Raw genomic sequence first — 19,081 nt, 5'->3', positions numbered from 1 at the left:
GTTCTGCACATGCACAGCACAATTTTAATTGAACTGTGCATGTGCATGAAGCGCGCATCCAGCAAAGCAACAGTAAAGCCAGCCAAAACCCACCCCTGACCTGAATCTAAATGATTCCTTTTCCATTGTATATGCAGTGTTTAGCATTGCTGCCCGGGATCTTAGTAAAATATTAACATTTTCAGCATATTTAAACTTTACCATATTGGCTGATGTTTGGCATATTTGTAGACCACAGCAAGTACATAATATCAATTTTAAAATGACTGATTTAAAAACATGTGTTTTTAAATAAGCAATAAAATCTTGAGCTTTATAATGACATTGATTCATTTGAACTTCATGGGTATTTTGATTTTCTTTTTAATGCAACCTACTATTTGTAATTACTTATGAAACCTAAAGGGAAATAAAAGAAAAGGCCAAACTGTTATTTTTCTCCCAGTTTTTTTTCCTGCTTCATCCAGGCAAATTTAGAATAGAATCTAATCTAATTCAATTTCCAGATTCAAAATATTTGAGCTTGGAGCAGCTGTTCTGACTTTAGTGGAAGTGTTCCATGACTATCTTGACCACCCCAGAAATGTTCTAAGCTTGAATCAGCCTATTTTCCAGCTTTAAAACATCTGTTCTGACTTCTATAATGTTTGGAATATAGTTAGTAATGTCCACATACTTCTCACAAGGTCAGATCAACCTTTTTGTTGAACTCAAAACATTTAAAACTTTTTTCACACACCAATAGGAATCGATGCTGCGGCTAATATCGAACGCAAAAGAGATTTAGAGGCTATTCTGAGGCTTTGAAGTTACCTCAGATATTGCAGAGAGGATGGGAAGCTACTTCTTCAGAAGCATTGTTTTTGAATTCCCTTTTACTTCTGTCATAGCAATGCTTTTTAAATCTTTTTTTGACAGATGGCTGTTTATCCAATCCTTGCTTTCCTGGAGCAGAATGCAACAGCTATCCAGATGGCTCTTGGTCCTGTGGTACATGTCCGGCTGGTTATCTGGGAAATGGAACATTCTGTGAGGACCTTGATGAGGTACATGAGTTTCAGTGTGTGTGTGTGAATTACTTGGATTCCACCTAGGGAACACAGATTTTCATTATTGTTATTTGTCTGCTCAAAAAAACTTACCACTTCTTTTTGCACTTTTTCCCCCCTGGGGCAGTGTGCGGTAGTGCCAGATGTTTGCTTTAAGTTCAATCAGAAGCATCGATGTGTAAACACCAATCCAGGATTCCACTGCTTACCATGCCCTCCCCGCTACAGAGGAACGCAACCCTACGGGGTGGGCCTAGAGGCTGCCAGAACAGAAAAACAAGTAAGTGTTAGAAGATAGGGAACATGTATTCATTCTAGAAGTCTTGTTGTTCTAGAAAAGAATTAGAAGAATGGCTGACCAATCTCTTCTTAAAAATCTCCAGTGGTGGAGAGTGGAGCACACACAACTTCTGGAGGCAAGCTCTCCCACAGGTTAATTGTTCTCACTGACATCACCTTTTCCATCCTTTCTTCTTAATTTTAGGTTGGCTTTCTCTTTGATAAGCTTCCATTTGTTACTTCTTCTCCTGTCCTCTAGAGAATAAGTCAACCCTCTCTTCTTTGTGACAGCCCTTCTAAGACCCAATATTTTGGAAGGCTCCTATCATGTCACACACACACCCAGTCCCTCTCTTTGCTCAATTAAATTTACCCAGTTCCCACAATCATTCATATGGAAAGGATAAATTAAAATATTGGGTCTTAGAAGTAGATTAAAGCAACGTTTCTCTACCTCAACCACTTTTTAAAGAATTCTGAGTTGAAGCCATTACAACTTAAATTTGTGAAAGTTGAGAAATACTGAATTAAAGGAAATAGTTTCCATTCAGTCGAGCTTGGTTTCTGGTCCTTGCACAAACATATCCAAAAGTAGCAATATGCCAAATTGACTAAAGAAAAATGTAAAGGCTCTGGTTTCTCGCCATTAGAGTATACATTATATATTTTTGTCAAGAACTATCCCGTCTTCTAAGGCCCATTTTGTGAAGCTGTTTGACATAGCCAGATACTTTTCTGAAAGATCTCTCCATTTTCTAAAAAGCCATACTTTTTTCAGATTTTTGTTACCTTGGATTTTATTCAGTCATTTTCCATTTTCTGACTTATATAGTTTATGGATTCTAAATGTAAAAGTAAAATTAAAAGTATGATATCAAAATTATAATGTAAGCCAATAACAAAGTAGAAACAGCAGCTGTGACTCATTCAAAGGAAATTGCTGTCTATTAGCTGTGTCCATGGGATCTTTAAAAAGGAATGTATTTGTTCGTTGCCTGCTAAAAAAAAAGTGAATGTCACCATCAGTTATGGTGACTTCATGGACATGCCTAAGCAACGCTTTTGGCAATGGCTTGGAAAGAGCTTGCCATTCCCCCTTCCAGAATTTCTTTCTTTTTTTCTTTATCTTCCTGAAATTACAAAGGAAGTGGATAGGGCTGAATGTTCTTGCCTCACAATAAATTTTATATTGTTTAATTACATCCAGAAGTCTGCAGATGTGAGAGATAAACTTGTGAAAGAATGTCATTCGACTTAAGGCTATGCTTTACTTAAAGAGAGGCTTATTCTTAATTGCTACATTGACAGCAGCACTTAACTTACTAACTCCACAATCAAATGTTGCTTGGGTCTTTCCCAAGTTTTTAATGAAAGATGATTATATCTGGATCCAGCTACAAAACATGTGCTCAGGGCTCAACAACTGATGGGAAATTAAAGTGTCTGTTTCTTTGCTGTTCTTTTAATCAGGAGCTTTGGGTGACCTATTTGCATAATGATCTGCTTTTCAGGTATGTGAGCCCTCCAACCCTTGCAAAGATAAAACACACAGTTGCCACAGTTCAGCTGAGTGCATCTACCTGGGGCATTTCACTGACCCTGTGTACAAGTGTGAATGTAGGACAGGCTATGCTGGTGATGGATTCATCTGTGGGGAAGACTCAGACTTGGACGGATGGCCCAACAGTAACCTGGTCTGTGCTGCCAATGCTACTTATCACTGCATAAAGGTAAAGCATATGAAGTAGAGAGGTTCTAAATGTCTAAACTGAAAATAGGATGTTATCTTTTTAAATGGTCTTCCAGACACCTGGCTTTATCACAATGACTTTATCAAGCTTTAGTAAAGCTTCAGTTATCATTTCACTCCAGTTCTGAATTTGGAATTATTACTCTTTTACTATTTGTTAGGCCACCATAGATAGAAAGTACATAAATGATATATTTCTCTAATGTTTATGGAGACTTTCAGTCATCCAGGTCATGGTTGTCCCAAAGGTGCTTTTTCAGGGGGTAACTGGACTGTCTTGTTTTTTCCTTGAAGATGTTTTACTTCTCATCCAAGAAGCTTCTTTGACTGGATGGTGGGGAATGGAAGGATTTATTTTCCTTGCAGACAGCTGGTCATTTGTATCCTCTTAGAGAGCTGTTAAAACACTTGGAGATTTATCTGTGTAGCATATTGCAATTGGGTGTGGAGCCTTCTTGGCTGCAAGTTGGGGGAGCAGTTCTTTTCATTAGCATAGTCTAGCTAATTATGATAGTTTATTTGGAAGACATAAATGTAATGTCTAAATTATTTAAGAAGATATTCTTCCAAACAGCTCAGTCTATAACTAGATTTAACCAAAATTTAAATGGCTTCCTTTTGACAATCTACCACATCAGGTGGTGGATATCATTTGATATACAATTTAGCAATATTATTTAACGCAACCAAGGCTGCTTTTTCTTAGTGCTTGAAAGTTTACAAAAAGACTAAATACTTATATCTCTTTAACTGTTACAACTTTAGAAATGTGTTCAAAACTTCTGGTTGAACATCCAAGTCTTTTATTGTCCAAAATGTGGGATTATTATCTGTCTCTGAAATTAAAATATGTACTAATCCAATATCTTTGTTTATACAGGATAATTGTCCTTTCCTGCCAAATTCTGGACAAGAAGATTTTGACAAGGATGGAAAAGGTGATGCTTGTGATGAAGATGATGACAATGATGGTGTAGAGGATGATAAAGTAAGCTCATATTTTCTACATTAAACTGTATTTTCCTTTCAGGAGAAATAAATGTGGAAACTATCAATACATGTTCAGTTTCTCTGAGTTTTCTATGAAAATTTTTCTTTATTGATATCAATGAATTTACATATTCCATATGTAATACAATTGTCCTAATTCATAATCAATTTCTGTCATTTTTTTGATTATTTCATGCATATTACATCTGGGACTATTAAAATGATTTATTTATTTATTTGTTAAATTTATATGACGCCTATCTAACTATCCAAGTGACTCTTGGTGGACAATGGCAGTTGGATAATGTCACCTAGGACAATTTAATAGGTTTATTTCTATAAGAAGTATAATAGATGCAATTCTTGTCATAAATATAGCATAGAATGAGACCTCTTACAAATTACTCATTCATTAATTTCATATACACCAAACTGACGTAGGCCTAGGAATGTTTTCTAATTATTATAAATGGAAAATCCTTAAAAGCTAGGTGTAAAAGTTCTATTACATGTCAGCCAACAGGTATATGCAACAAAATTGTCAGATCTTTCAAGAAAGGCTACTTCATGGATGGGAAGGGAGCAGGGACATTTAGAGAAGTCCTGTATCTCTTTTAATTACAGAAGTAAAGTAGCCGTTTATAATTTCATGGAGGATGGTGCCATCTAGAAAAGAGTTTTCACAATTTTTTTTTACCACCATTGGCGTGTAATATGTTAGGGCATATTATTTGGTTCAGAGAGAAAAATGAAATATTTCTTCCAAACTTGATCTGTACTCCCATGCTTATTCTATAATCTTGCTTCTTCTTTTAGGACAATTGCCCACTTCTGTTTAATCCCCGGCAATCTGATTATGATAAGGACGAAGTTGGTGATCGTTGTGATAACTGTCCATATGTGCACAATCCTGCTCAGATTGACACCAATCATAATGGAGAGGGAGATGCGTGTGCAGTAGATATTGATGGAGATGGTATGCTCCTCTTTACTCTCTTCCATTTTCTTTCTAGAAAGTACTCTAGATTAACACGCATTCCATATGAAGATATATTTATGGAAACACCTGTAATTCAAGTACTTATACCCATCCATTTCTGATTGTAGAGACCAGGTGCAGCAAATGGCTGCAATCCAGAAATAAATTATATTCACATTTATTTTATTCACTGTTCATATACTAACATCCTTCTATCTTTGTTTTTTGCCCATCCTTTTTCTAACTGAAAGGACAAATATTGCCAGCAACAATAAATGCTTTGTCTGGAACTAACCAAAATCATGATAAATTCATGATCTATTATATTGGTTTTATCAATGGGGGATGAAGGGAGGTATATCTATGGAAGGCTATATTTTCAATCAAAGTTTCCACGAATCGATGAGGTAAGATCTTTTGGCAAGATCCCCAGAAACAATGGGTAATGGTGATATTTATTGGACCAATAATTATATAATACTTGATGACACTTCATCAGGTTTTCCAAGGTACTCTGAAATAATATAGGCTAAATAGGTCAGTTAAGCAACTCCTTGTGGACAAAAGCTACAGTATGTACAAAAACATATTGTCTAATACTATCACGCTCACTTGATATCTAAACTTAATAAGGAAAGAAAGTATAATTACTATTTTTTTAGTTATTTCATATGTTTTTGTAGGTCATCCAATAATATTCTGTGGCAGTTCACAAGAAATTAAAATATTTATGTAGAATACACTTGCATGAAAAACCATATTTGATGTGCCAGTCAAATAAATGTCTTCAGCTGAAGTGCTTGCCAAAATGCCTGGAGAAAAGAAAGGGAATTATTTTAGAACTTAGAATAATAAGGATCGTAAATTACATATTTGGCTGAAAGGGAGAGAAAAATCAATGGTGATATTTAACATTATTAAACTGGCAAATATAACCTGAACAGTAGCCCATCCTTGAAAAATCTACCAACCCAAATAGCTTTGATATTTTTTCAATGCCTTTGAGTTTATGCATTTTGGCATGACTTGCAGCCTGAAGCATTAATGTCCTAAGGATGTTGATGTAGCATTTCTTGGCAGTTGAATCTCACTTTTCAGTTTGGGCAAGATTAGGGAGCAGAAGAGATAACCTGTTAAGCCTTGGATTTGGTTCAATGAATGTGTCTTATATGCGTATTGGATATGTATATCAGCAGAAATTTGAAAGCTTCCCATAGCTTAATGTTTACATTAATGATTGGACTTATTTCTTGGTTGATGTTCTGGCAGAGTTGCAAGAAAAATCAAACAAACAGAAATTGAAATATGATTGAAGCGTACAGGAAAAACCTATCAACTCTCATTATTTTTCTGGAAGTATATCTCATAATACCCTTTTCAAGGAATACTTTAACATTCAAGAATGGGCACATCTGATTCGTAGTAAATCAGGAAGGATTTCAGACTCAATAGTTTTACAATGAGTCTTTTATAAATTATCTGCTGAAATAAAATATGTTTCTGGTAAAAATAGAACAGTGTACATAAAAGGATTTATCTTCAGGTTCATATTCTGGTTCAGATTCCTGAGTTTACAAATGATGGTTGTCACAACCCCCCCCCCCCAAAAAAAAAACCTAATGTAGATCATGCAAATCTGTTTTACATCTTGTTTTCATCAAAAACTGGCCTGGTAGGAATTTGGGAAGATACCCGATGATTTGCTACCAGTGAGTTTTGATCCCTCATGAAAACATAGTCTTTTCAAAATTGGTACCTTGAACTGATCAATGCCATTGGCACAAAATTATTGGGCTCTGTTCTTAAGTAGTATAACATGCAAATATTATGTGTAGGAGAAATAGAACATTTTAGGACTAACCCAAAAGATGACTCAGTGTTGTGATATCCTGAAGGTATTTGATCAGCTTGGAACCAGAAAGCACAATCTTATAGGTGATATGTATGATGTAATACTTTGTTTTGAAAAAGGGCTGTAATTTAAGGAAAGCACGACAAAGCAAACACATCTTCTTTGCCAGACAAAGGAGACTGCAATAGATATGCAACTGTTTGGTTCAGAATCTGAATTGACCTGTGGATTTCAATATTACAAGACAGATGATGGCTACTAGAGTTTAAAACTGGAGGTATACGAAGATGCTATTAACTAAAATGATAAAAACTGATTTTTCATTCTTGCAACTCAATGTCCCAGTGCATATTGCATCACTCCCACAGACATCTGGATGGGGTAGATGTCTCTTAGTTTGGAAGGTTTGCTGTTACATCTGGGCTAGTCACAACATACCTTCAAATACCAGTTGTAACAGAAAACCAGTTCAAGAGGGGTGGACCTGCATCTTCAGCTTGCAGGCTACTATGAAGAACAAATTGCCACCGAAGATAGGACCTGGCCTGAACCATTTAATCTAGTCATATGTATTTATGCAGCACCAATATCTGTTCAATATATTCTGCATGCCTTGAGTCCAGAGTGACCCATGGGCTATGAAACATATGGGAGAATCCCAGGCTAATCACTCTCCTTTGACCATCCTTCATGCAGACTTAGGGTAAAAGGTAAAATGGGGTAAAAAAAAAACTCAACTCCTGTACTAACTTTTGAAAAAAGTGTTGTTTTGACTGGAATCAGAACATCTGGCTTCATTTGCATTGCTTTTTCATCCTGGCAGATGTTTTCAATGATCGTGATAACTGCCCATATGTCTATAACACAGACCAGATAGATACAGACAGAGATGGAGTTGGTGATCATTGTGATAATTGTCCCCTCGTACACAATCCAGATCAGGTAAAATGATGTACTTCTTCAATATAGAAAGGAAAGATGTGACCGTGATTTTAGAAATTTGAATTATACTTTATTCCCATTGTTTTGGCACTGAATATAGTTTTTTTTTTTCTAAATCCAAATTTGCAAGTTGCTGACAAAAGCATGGTAATATTGCTGGTTGTTTTAGAGATGTGTATATCTGAAGGGAATTAGTAAATTTTGTTGGTAATAAAAAAAAATCACACAACCATCTTCATACTATAGATTAATTTCTATGGCAATAAACGTATGATCATAAATTCAAGTTTGTTTATATATCTATATGATGATGATGTTATCCATTTTGTCGTGTCAAAATCTTGGTGATTCTATGGGCCAGATCTCTCCACATCTTCTGATCTTGCACTAATATGTCTATACAGTATATCTATTTATCTCTATCTCTCAATCTCTATATTGATTTATATCTGTATTTCTATATCCCTACATGTATGTATGTATCTCTCTATCGCTATCTCTAGATCAATAGACAGATCTAGATAGATAGATCTAGATAAATAGATAGTATGTGTGTGTATACACAGGCACACACAGACATATGTATATACAATATATACATATATATACACACACACACATATATAACATACACACACACATACTTACACACACACACACACACACACACAAACATGTGTACATGCCTTCTTTCTGCTATTGTAAACCCCAAAGTAATATATGAGACATCCAGAAAATCCTAAGCATTAAACAGATCCTGTTCTGTTTAGGTATCCCTAAAGTTTCTCCTTCCATCTGCTGTTTTTATCTCACTACAGAAACTGTCGAGGCAAAGCTCATGATACTGTCTAATTTGCATGATGGCAGCTGTTCCTTTTAGGGGCAGAAGAGAAGCTTTGCTTACAAGGAACATAAAATGTCTGTGGCAAATAAAAAGGTGGCAAATAAAACGATGTTCAGGCAATTTGCTCAAGCATTTTGCTGTGCAGTGTTCCTTTGAGCAACTTCTTAACAAAACCTGGGTTAATACAAGGAAGACTAGGGAGACCATGACATTTCTATGAGTAGTAGTGAAATGAATTGCATGTGGAGGGAGCTGGAGAGTTTCTCCATGTGTGAGTATGTGCTTTTTTTTTTAATTGTCTCATCAGGAATTTTAAAATTGGTAACACGGGTACCAGAGTACAGTGGTCTTTATCACCTTGCCTCACTGGTACTTTGTTCTGCTTATTCATGATTTTATTTGGAAAGGAAAATTGCTCATTTTATATAGAATTAAAACTATTTTTTTTCAATAACAGGCCACAGGTCTATATTAAAAGCAAATATAATCATCAACAATTGGTATGTTGGAGATGAGCTAAATGGCTGCATTATTAAAGAGCAGCTTTCAAGTTTTCAAAGATCCGACTCAGAATATCTACCTTTGATTTCAGCATATGAGCTGGAATTTCTAATTGTATAAAGTTATTGCCCGAGGCTTCCTGTATTTTTTTCTTTCAAGGGAACATTATTCAGAGCAAAAGCCTTTCATATCTTAAGAACATTGCCCAGACAAGAGAGATTGTTCACAGAAGCATGCACACAGCACAGTTTCTCTCATTTGTAAGATCTTGCAAAGGGAATGAAGCCCAGATCCAGAACGGTTGAAGGCAAAGTCTTTCCCAGTTTCACTGACATGCTTTTTCAGCCCCTGGTGCTCTTAGTAGATACTTTGGGGCAATGGCAAATGATTACCCAAACATAGGAGATTTAAGAAAGGTTCGTTGCTAGCAAAATTAGGACCGGGTGACAATTACAGGGAAATATTTAGTTGAGCTTGACTCCTAATGGTCTCAAGGAGATGTGGTGGTACAGTGTTTAGAATGCAGTATTGCAGGCTAAACTCTGCTTTCCCACTGCCAGGAGTTCAATCCTGACCGGCTCAAGGTTGACTCAGCCTTCCATCTTTTGAAGGTCAGTAAAATGAGGACCTAGATGGCTGGAGCAATGTCCTGATTCTGCAAACCCCTTAGACAGGATGGCGAAGTACCATGAAGCAGCATACATAATTTTAAGTGCTATTGCTAATGATTATATACACGTCCATGTTATTTCCTCAGCAAAGAACCTTATGGTTCTGCAAATTCTGCAGGGGTCAAGAATTTAAATGAGGAAGGTTCATATCAATCCATCCCAGTTTAGATAAATGAAAAGCTACTTCAAATTGTTATATTCTGCCTCATGATCTGGTGGTATCTCATGTATTCCGAATTAGAATATATACATGTCTGTCTGTCTGTCTGTCTGTCTGTCTGTCTGTCTGTCTGTCTGTCTGTCTGTCTGTCTGTCTGTATGCCTTGCCATAAATAGATGTTTTTAAGGAGGCTGTTAGATCTCTTGATGCCATGGATTTTGTTTTGTTTTTATGTTTTATTGCAAACATTTCTTATCCATTTTCTTCCTTAGACTGATGTGGACAATGATTTGGTTGGTGACCAGTGTGACAACAATGAAGACATAGATGACGATGGCCATCAGAATAATAAAGACAACTGCCCTTACATTTCCAATGCTAACCAGGCTGATCATGACAAGGATGGCAAAGGAGATGCTTGCGATCCTGACGATGATAATGATGGTATCCCAGATGACAGAGACAATTGTCGGCTTACCTTCAACCCTGACCAGAAGGATTCTGATGGTAAGATTATATTTCTCTGCAACAAAACCTGCTTAAAAAACGAACCACATGTCAGGGTTCCAAATAGCATCCAAAAGTAAATCAGAGATCAGAGAGCCACAAGAAAATATGGCTGCAAGCCTGACACCACAAACCAATGTGCATATATATACACCAGGGGTGTCAAACTCAATTTGATTGAGGGTCACACCAGGGTTGTGTTTGACCTCAGGAAGGCTGGGGTGAACGTGGCCAGCTCAATGTCACTTGTGTCGGGGAAGCCTGAGCGCTCTGCCAGCTGCAATGGCTTCCTGCAACTCTCTGCCAGTGAAAACGCAACTCGTGGCCCTTCTGAGTTCCATTTTTGCTGGCAGAGGCACAATGAGCTGGTGCTTTGCTCTCTCCAGGGCAGCCCTGTGGGCCAGATCTAAGCACCCCGCAGGCCGGATCCAGCCCACGGGCCTTGGGCTTGACACCCCTCACATATATAGTCGTCACTTCTAGTATCTTAAACATAGAGCCTCTATTTTGGGTGTCTGAATAATATTAGACACTGGCTTTCTTTAATCTAGTGATCTCCAAATGGGTTGTGCTATAATTCCCAGATTCCCCTAGCCAGGAAGGGAAACTCTATGTTTCAGAATGCCAAACAAATGTTGAGTTGTTATATTTGAAATGAATCTGTTTAGTATTTTTGCAACTGACCTGCTTGGAGAATTCATGTGGTGTCTCCTTCTAAAGATGTCTTGAAGCTTAAAACACTAACAATGATACATTTACCTAGTGGCAATAAAAAATAATGTTGCAATTATTGCTTTATTGTTGCTAGATTATAATTATATTCTATTGGGGTTGTGGATATAAGGAATCTTATATGTTGCTTATCCTGAGGGGAAAAAAGAAAGAAAAACAGAATTTGCCACCTGAAAAGAACAGAATCTTGAGACAAAGTCTGCACTAAAGAAAAGAGACTAAGAGTCATACTTATATAAATTTAATAAACTCAAACTCAAACTCAAACTTCACTTTGGAAGGATAATTCTGACTGTGGCCATTTTTGTATAAAGGTTTTAATCCATATGAAGCCAGTTCCCAAACTGGGCTAAGGCAGAATAAAACAATACATTTTAATGTTTACCTTGCCAGCTCAAATTTACTAGCCATTGAAGCTGAGATAAAATTTGTACTCCGTAATACTAGTCTGATATCCTAATCCAGGAATCTCCAAACCTGGCCTCTTTAAGATTTGTGGACTTCAGCTCCATTCTGGAAGTTGATGTGCACACAGATCTTCAAGTTGCCAAGTTTGGAGACCCCCATCCTAATCATTACGTAGAAGTCACTATAGTACCCAGAAATCTAGGTGTTCATCTATCATTCAAACTGGTAGGTGGTTAACTGTTCTATGGCCATGGATCACCTGCAGAGTAGGCTGAATCATTCATACTTGATTGTCAAGGCCCCTTCTGTTAGAACTCTACCAAGAAATTAAATCAAATACTATGTTTGTTCTGTCACCCGAGGAACTGTTGTTCAACTAGCAGGCCTAGTTGAAAAACAGGATGAGATGCATTTCTAAATTTCTGAAGGATTAGTAGTCTTGTCAGCAGCAATCAGTGTTGCAAAAAATTTAGGCAACATATGAACCAAATAATTAAAACCTCACTTGGACAAAGAAGTCATTTCTTTGAAGTTACCAGAGAGAATAAAACTGGAGACATAGACTTACCCCCTTAAGTGTTAAGATAAACAGCTTTACAGCTGGTCAGTATTTGGAATTCAACATGGAGAGCAGCCAGTCAGTGGAATGCGAGGCCATTTTCTCATAAAGCGAACTATGAAAAACTTGATTCCTGCTATCTGTATTTTTTTTTAAAAAAACTTTTTTTGATATTCCATGGCCAAGTTCTTGCTGATAAATATTTATGTATATTCCGAAAAATGTGTGATAAGTAGTTCAGAAATAGCTAGAGAGAGGGGGAGAGGGAGAGAGGGAGAGAAGGAAATGGGTTCCTACTGGTTTGGCCCGGTTTGGCAGAGGAGGTAGTAACTCAGCCTGCCACATCCCCGAACCGATTCTCTCGGCGGCACCATAGGTGCCACCATCTTGTTTTTTGGTTCTGTACATGCGCAAAAACATTTTTTTTTAGTATTGTGCATGCACGCATACAGCATGTCCTTGAGCGAACTGGCAGTAGCAGCAACCACCCCTGGAGGGAGGACTAGTTCCCATGATTGCAAAAACATGTTTAATGTATTGGAGATACTTGGTGAAACATCAAAAGTCAGAGAGTTAAGGAATCTTTACATAAATCTAACATGGTTAGCACAGCTTTGGAAAGAAACGTTAGACTAACTATAGATGTACATTCATAATAATAGATTTGTGGAATGGATGAACAATTTATCAGTTGTTGTTTAGTGCAGGAACTCAGAAGTCTTGTTGATATTTTTTGTTTTGGATTTTGGCATTTATTTTAACGCTTTTTGTTTTTTAACCTCAAAAACTAACTCAAACCATTATAAGTATTCCATTATGAGACTGAGCTTTTCAACTATTTACCATAATGCCATAATGTATACATGATTTGGGAGGGTGGTGGTGGACTCTATTCTCTTGAATGGTTTAGCCTTGAATGCCCCAATATAGTCACATTCCAAAGCTTTAAGGAATGTCTATTTCACTTTCTGCTTATCACTGCTAGTTTTATGAAATAAACAAGTTTCCCACATAAAGAAAGAAAGAGTGGCCAAAGCTATTTTTATATGATTTACTTTACTGCTGTCTTCACTCATTTAATGCAGATGGGACAAAAAATGCATGGCCACAGTCTTAAGTACTCATAGCAAAACATTGCTGAATGCATTTGATGACACAGAGATAAAAATAAAATAAAATCCCAAAGCACTTTTTAAATATAAAGTTCTGTTGTGCTCAGGATTTCTTAGGGTAGAAATGATTCATTTTTCCTTCCCCACTCCCAAACAGCTTATATTATAGTTTATATTTGTTTGTGGTATTGCAATTATTCTCAGATCTCAAACATGGGCTTCTTACATTTCTAAATCAGTGTCCTAATATTGTGGGCCACTGCACTCCAATATTTTACTTATTACAGTGTAAAGATGATTTTGATATTATTTAAACATAGTAATTGTTCGCTGATAAACATTCACTAATAATTGTTTTTATTTTTTTAGTAGTACAGCTGTTGAATTTGTTGCACTGTATTATTCAGTACTAATCAGCATTTAATGTATAATGTAAATGTCCACAACTTCACAGCTAGAAAACAAAAGCTGTTGTTATGTGTGCTTTTAAAAATTTGTACAATTCAGGTGATGGCCGAGGTGACATCTGCAAAGATGATTTTGACAATGATAGCGTCCCAGATATTTTTGATGCCTGTCCTGAAAACGATGCCATTAGTGAAACAGATTTCAGAAAGTTTCAAATGGTACCCCTGGATCCTAAAGGAACAGCTCAGATTGATCCAAATTGGGTAATTCGCCATCAGGGCAAGGAATTGGTTCAAACCGCTAATTCAGATCCTGGCATAGCTGTTGGTGAGTATCAGAATACTTTCTGAGTGAACTATATTCAGAATATATTGACCGCAACTGTTATTTATTCATAAGGTTTTCCAAGTATCTTGTAGTATTTTTAGATTTTGTTTCTTTTGAACACTAACTCCCATTGCTATATCAAGAAGAGTGTTTGAGATTCACCTGGATTATTTCATCAGAATTGGAAACTATTGATTAAACAATCAAAATTCAGAATCTCAATAGGTGAACATAATTTTGACATATTTCTCTGAAGTAATGCCATTTATTATTAGAGCAAACATACATTGCAAACTCTGTGAACTAGGAAATAAAATTTTACATTCAGTTTAATAATGTGTTTGAAACTTAGTATTTCTGGTTGTGGAACATCTTTCCCAATCTCTTCAAAAATATTTTTTTAATAATAAAAGATAGAAAATTAAAAGTTACTAGTACCCATTACTTTTCTTCTAAAAGTCATGAGATCATGCATGCATTTATATTCTGTGTTCACCATAAAAGAGATAAAAATTACTCCATCCCCTATCTCATTACTCAATCCCATATCTCATTTATTCAATCAAGATCAGAATGGTAAAGAATTTAAGGCTAATATCATGTAGCTATTACCCGAGATTCATAATTACTACAGTAATTCCCTATAGACATATATAAGTTTGTAGAGTGAATTGTGCAATTCTTAGTAGACATGTGAATTGATAGAACAACAAATAGCATTTGCCCAACTGATATTAATCCATGGGCTAGACTGTATTTATGACAGTAATACTTTAAATACTAAAGAATCATTTGGGCCTTTATTTATTAATGTCAATATCAACAGGACCTGGTATCTTGCAGACAGCCAGAATTTAAGGATCAATGCACTCATTCAGTGACATCCTGAACCATTCTGTTTCTTCAGACTATTTCTGAGGACAATTGCACATGGCATACATCAGTAGGTCAAAATATAAAGATAGTTGCCTTAGATGTTTCACACTAAAGCAAATATGATAGTTAAATTAAGGGAAAGGATAAGTAATGAGAAAAGCCAAGAAACAAAATACTAATGAAAGACTAATAATCTGATGGGCTGTATTTCAGCCTGCCTTATTAGATATTGCAGAATAGGCATGCAGCAAGTATCATTAGGTAGGGATTTACATTTGATGGGTCCCAGAAGATATACCTACCTCTGCCATGGAGCCTGCTTTATGGGACATCCTTCTCCCTTAAAATTATATTGCTCCTTTCTTTTGATATTCTGGAAGGCCCCCACAACCAGGTCCACTGTGTGATTAGCCCTGGTTGTGGGGGCCCTCCAATAATGGAATAACTCCATTATTGAGAGAGTCATTTTTAAACTCTCCCTTAATTTTTATTGTTTTTTTGTGTTTTTTTTAAAAAAAGATATCCATTACTATACCTTTTTATAGTTGTAGTCAATGTTTTTATATTTTTAATCTATTGTGCACTGCTTGGACTCACCTTCCATAGATGAATGGGTGGCTATATTAATTTGATAAATAATGTTGGCTTGATTCTAAAACAAATGAATGTATCAAACCAAATAATATTGACAATAGATGTGTGAAATTAAAACAATACCTGTGAGGACTCAGCATTTCTTTTCCATCCTGCTTCAGGTTATGATGAATTCAGTTCTGTTGACTTCAGTGGCACATTCTATGTCAACACAGACCGAGATGATGATTATGCTGGATTTGTCTTTGGTTACCAGTCCAGTAGTCGCTTCTATGTCCTGATGTGGAAGCAAGTCACTCAGACATACTGGGAAAATAAGCCAACCAGAGCTTATGGATACTCAGGGGTGTCCCTTAAGGTGGTGAATTCCACAACTGGTACTGGTGAACATTTGAGAAATGCTCTTTGGCACACAGGAAATACACCTGGACAGGTAACTAGTTGAAAAGTTCTCTCACCAATATGTTGTCAGCCCAAAGCTACTATGGCATTATGGTATCATGTACTTCCCCATCCCCATTAATCACAAGAGAACCCTCCCGTGTTCAAATTAGTGCACAAACATTAAGAATGTATCACAGGTTCTGGTATGTATTTAACTTTTATTTCCTTTCTACAGCAGCTGTTGTTGATCATACTACTTTAACCTTGTTTATGATCATTCTAACCTGCCTCATGTCTATTTTAATTATAAGCGGCCTCAGGGTTTAAAACTCACACTGAAAAGTCAGGGTAGCACACATGTCAATACTAACTCTTCATGTAAGGTTTAAGCAATAAAGTGCTAAGAATGCTGTGAATAGGGTTCAGCCTGATGATAATTTATTGCTCATTTTTCATTATTAAGGGCTCCAGAGGTTAGATCTGGGCAGATTGGTGGCATTTTTAGGGAAGGGAGTTAAGAAAGCATTGAAGTGAGCTTTATTTGCTTTGAGCAGCTGTTTTGCTAACAGCATATAAAGAAATCCGTGCTATCAATCGGAATAGTGTGGCTTTCTCGGGTGAACAGAAGTGGAGTGTTACCTCTCCATTTCACTTTCTGAGGAATGCTTTGCTTAAAGCTCTGGCAAATCAGTATTGAAGATACGCATTGCCTAACCAAGTTATATGTGGTTTGCTAGACCCAAACTAGGCCGAGTTTTAGTTTTTATATCAATTAGAATTACACAGTACTCAGTCCCTGAATACAGCTGGTTACTCCCCTCGTATCAGTGAATCACAGCCAATTGTTCTACATCAGGGGTGTCAAACTCAAGGCCCTGGGGCCAGATCTGGCCCATAGGGGACTTAGATCTGACCTGCAGGGCTACCCTGGAAATAGCCCATTTTTGCTGGCAGAGCTCACGGGCCTCCACAGGCACCCCTGACACAAGTGACATAGCTGGCCACGTCCACCCCGCCTCCCGAGGTAAAAAACAATGCTGATGCGGCCCTCAATGAAATTGAGTTTGACACCCTGCTCTACATAGAACTAAGTTCTTTGGAATATGCATGCTATGCTAGTCTCCTCCTATAGCTCCTCCTCTCAGCTCCTCCTCTCATCCTTTATCTATTAGAGCAACACCTGGGTAAGTTATAATAGTATCAGAAGGGTGAAAAACTCAAAGAGACAAAAAATAGGTCTATAGCAGGGATAGGTTCCTGCCAGTTCTAACGTCTTCTATAGAAGAGGTTCCACAAATCTACAGTGCCGTTTAAGAACCGGTTCCAGCTCCCTTCCCCCATCCGTCCGCACATCATTAAGATGAAGAGCAAAAGGAGGAATTCTGGGAGTTGAAGTCCACAAGTCTTAAAGCCGTCAAGTTTGAACACCTCTGTTTTTTTTCTTCTGAAGGGTTAGGGGTGCAAGGGTCTTGTAACTTGACAGCTTTAAGACTTGCACACTTCAATGCCAGAGTTCCTGAGCCAACATTTTGGTTGCTAAGCAAGAGCGAGTTTCACCACATTTTACAAGTTGGACATGCCCACCCAGTCACATGGCTGGCGAGCCACTCCCACCCTATCACATGGCCAGCAAGCCACTCCCACAAAGCTGGCCACACCTACAGAAGAGGTTCCAAAATTTTTGAAACCCCCCACTATAGAATTAAAAAATCAGAAAGGGTCATTGAGGCCATCAAATGCAACTTCCAACTGAGGTCAGGAATTCAAATTTAAGCATCCCTAGCTAATGGTTGTCTACCTTCCATTTAAATACATATAGTGTAGGGAAGTCCCTCATCTTCCTGCAGGACTGGTTCTATTACCAAACTATCTTATTGTGGAAGTTTTATTTTTTAACATTCAGTTGGAATCTGTTTCCCATCATTTATATGAATCATTTTATATCCTGCACTCTGGGATAAAAGAGAAGGGGACTTTCTACATGAAACTCTTTCATGTATTTAAGTGTGGTGGTATGAGTTGTAATGTGTTATTCATGAGTAGAGTATAATGAGTGGATAAAAGCCAACTTCATGTATGCATGGGCAGTTCTTTATTCCTGATGTAACCCATCTTAATCAAAGTTTAGATACCATAAGATGTTGTCAATTAACAATAGCATGATACATGCAAGTCTTTTTCTCCCAATGTATACCTATGTGTTTTATCTTTTTTACAGGTGCAAACCTTGTGGCATGATCCCAAAAATATTGGCTGGAAAGATTACACTGCCTACAGGTGGCATTTGATCCACAGACCTAAGACAGGATTAATAAAGTATGACATTTTCTTCTGATGTGTTCTATTGCTTTTCCATCTGAACATAAAAGCATTTTATAATCCTTTGTAAGCAAATGCCAAAGTTATCACTTCATTTGGGGCAGGCTGTTTCTTTTTATAGTCGAAGCCTTTGGGGGATTTTGAATTCCTGTTTTCTCACTTTTCCATCTCATAAGATATGTTCAATTTATTCTGAATGGCATATGTAAACAAAGGAAAACATTATCACATTGTTTAAAAGAAATAACTTTCCTCAAACTCTTAGAAAGTTATGGTTTTACTATGAAATAATCTTGTTCTAGGTAGAAGGTGAGAAGGAAAAAAATGATAAAAGTAAAAAAAAAGGATTAAAAGAAAAGATGGTTCCTCTTTTCTTAAAATTAAAATGAATATACGGAAACTAAGGAAACCTTAGATAGCTTTTTAAAGTAATTAGGTCCTCTGGAGAACATTTATTCAGAAAAAAATATTTTAATAAAATATAAATGTAAAAAAGTTCTATTTATGTCATGTATATACCCATGATTGCATTATTATTATTATTATTATTATTATTATTATTATTATTATTATTATTATTATTATTATTATTATTATTATTATTATTACTACTACTACTACTACTACTACTACTACTACTACTACTACTACTACTACTACTAATTTCCTTGGGAATTGTTACTGCATTTCCCTGTCTGTTTCCCATGTCCCCACTATTCAATTTCTCACACATTTATGCCACGGGAATTATTGTCCCATGTATTTGTTTAAGTTATGTGTAAATTCCTTTGGTCTTCAGATATGTAAAGAATTCAATCTTTGCAAATCATGACATGAA

General features: G+C 36.6%; 1 protein-coding gene across 1 annotated transcript in view; it reads left to right on the top strand.

The window, feature by feature from the left end:
- Positions 1-19,081, top strand: part of THBS2 (thrombospondin 2) — a 54,950-nt gene that overhangs the window by 28,333 nt on the left and 7,536 nt on the right. Inside the window, exons 11-20 of the mRNA XM_081940895.1 lie at positions 919-1,046; positions 1,177-1,329; positions 2,840-3,058; positions 3,959-4,066; positions 4,885-5,044; positions 7,723-7,841; positions 10,290-10,524; positions 13,843-14,070; positions 15,702-15,973; positions 18,143-18,240. Of these exons, the coding sequence (XP_081797021.1) occupies positions 919-1,046; positions 1,177-1,329; positions 2,840-3,058; positions 3,959-4,066; positions 4,885-5,044; positions 7,723-7,841; positions 10,290-10,524; positions 13,843-14,070; positions 15,702-15,973; positions 18,143-18,240 (1,720 nt within the window). The remainder of the gene's footprint in view (positions 1-918; positions 1,047-1,176; positions 1,330-2,839; positions 3,059-3,958; positions 4,067-4,884; positions 5,045-7,722; positions 7,842-10,289; positions 10,525-13,842; positions 14,071-15,701; positions 15,974-18,142; positions 18,241-19,081) is intronic.

Source organism: Natrix helvetica (genome assembly GCF_964273705.1).
Source record: "Natrix helvetica genome assembly, chromosome: 2".
Lineage (NCBI taxonomy): Eukaryota > Metazoa > Chordata > Lepidosauria > Squamata > Natricidae > Natrix > Natrix helvetica.
The sequence above is the reverse complement of the archived record's forward strand: the minus strand, read 5'-3'. Positions and strand labels throughout refer to the sequence as shown.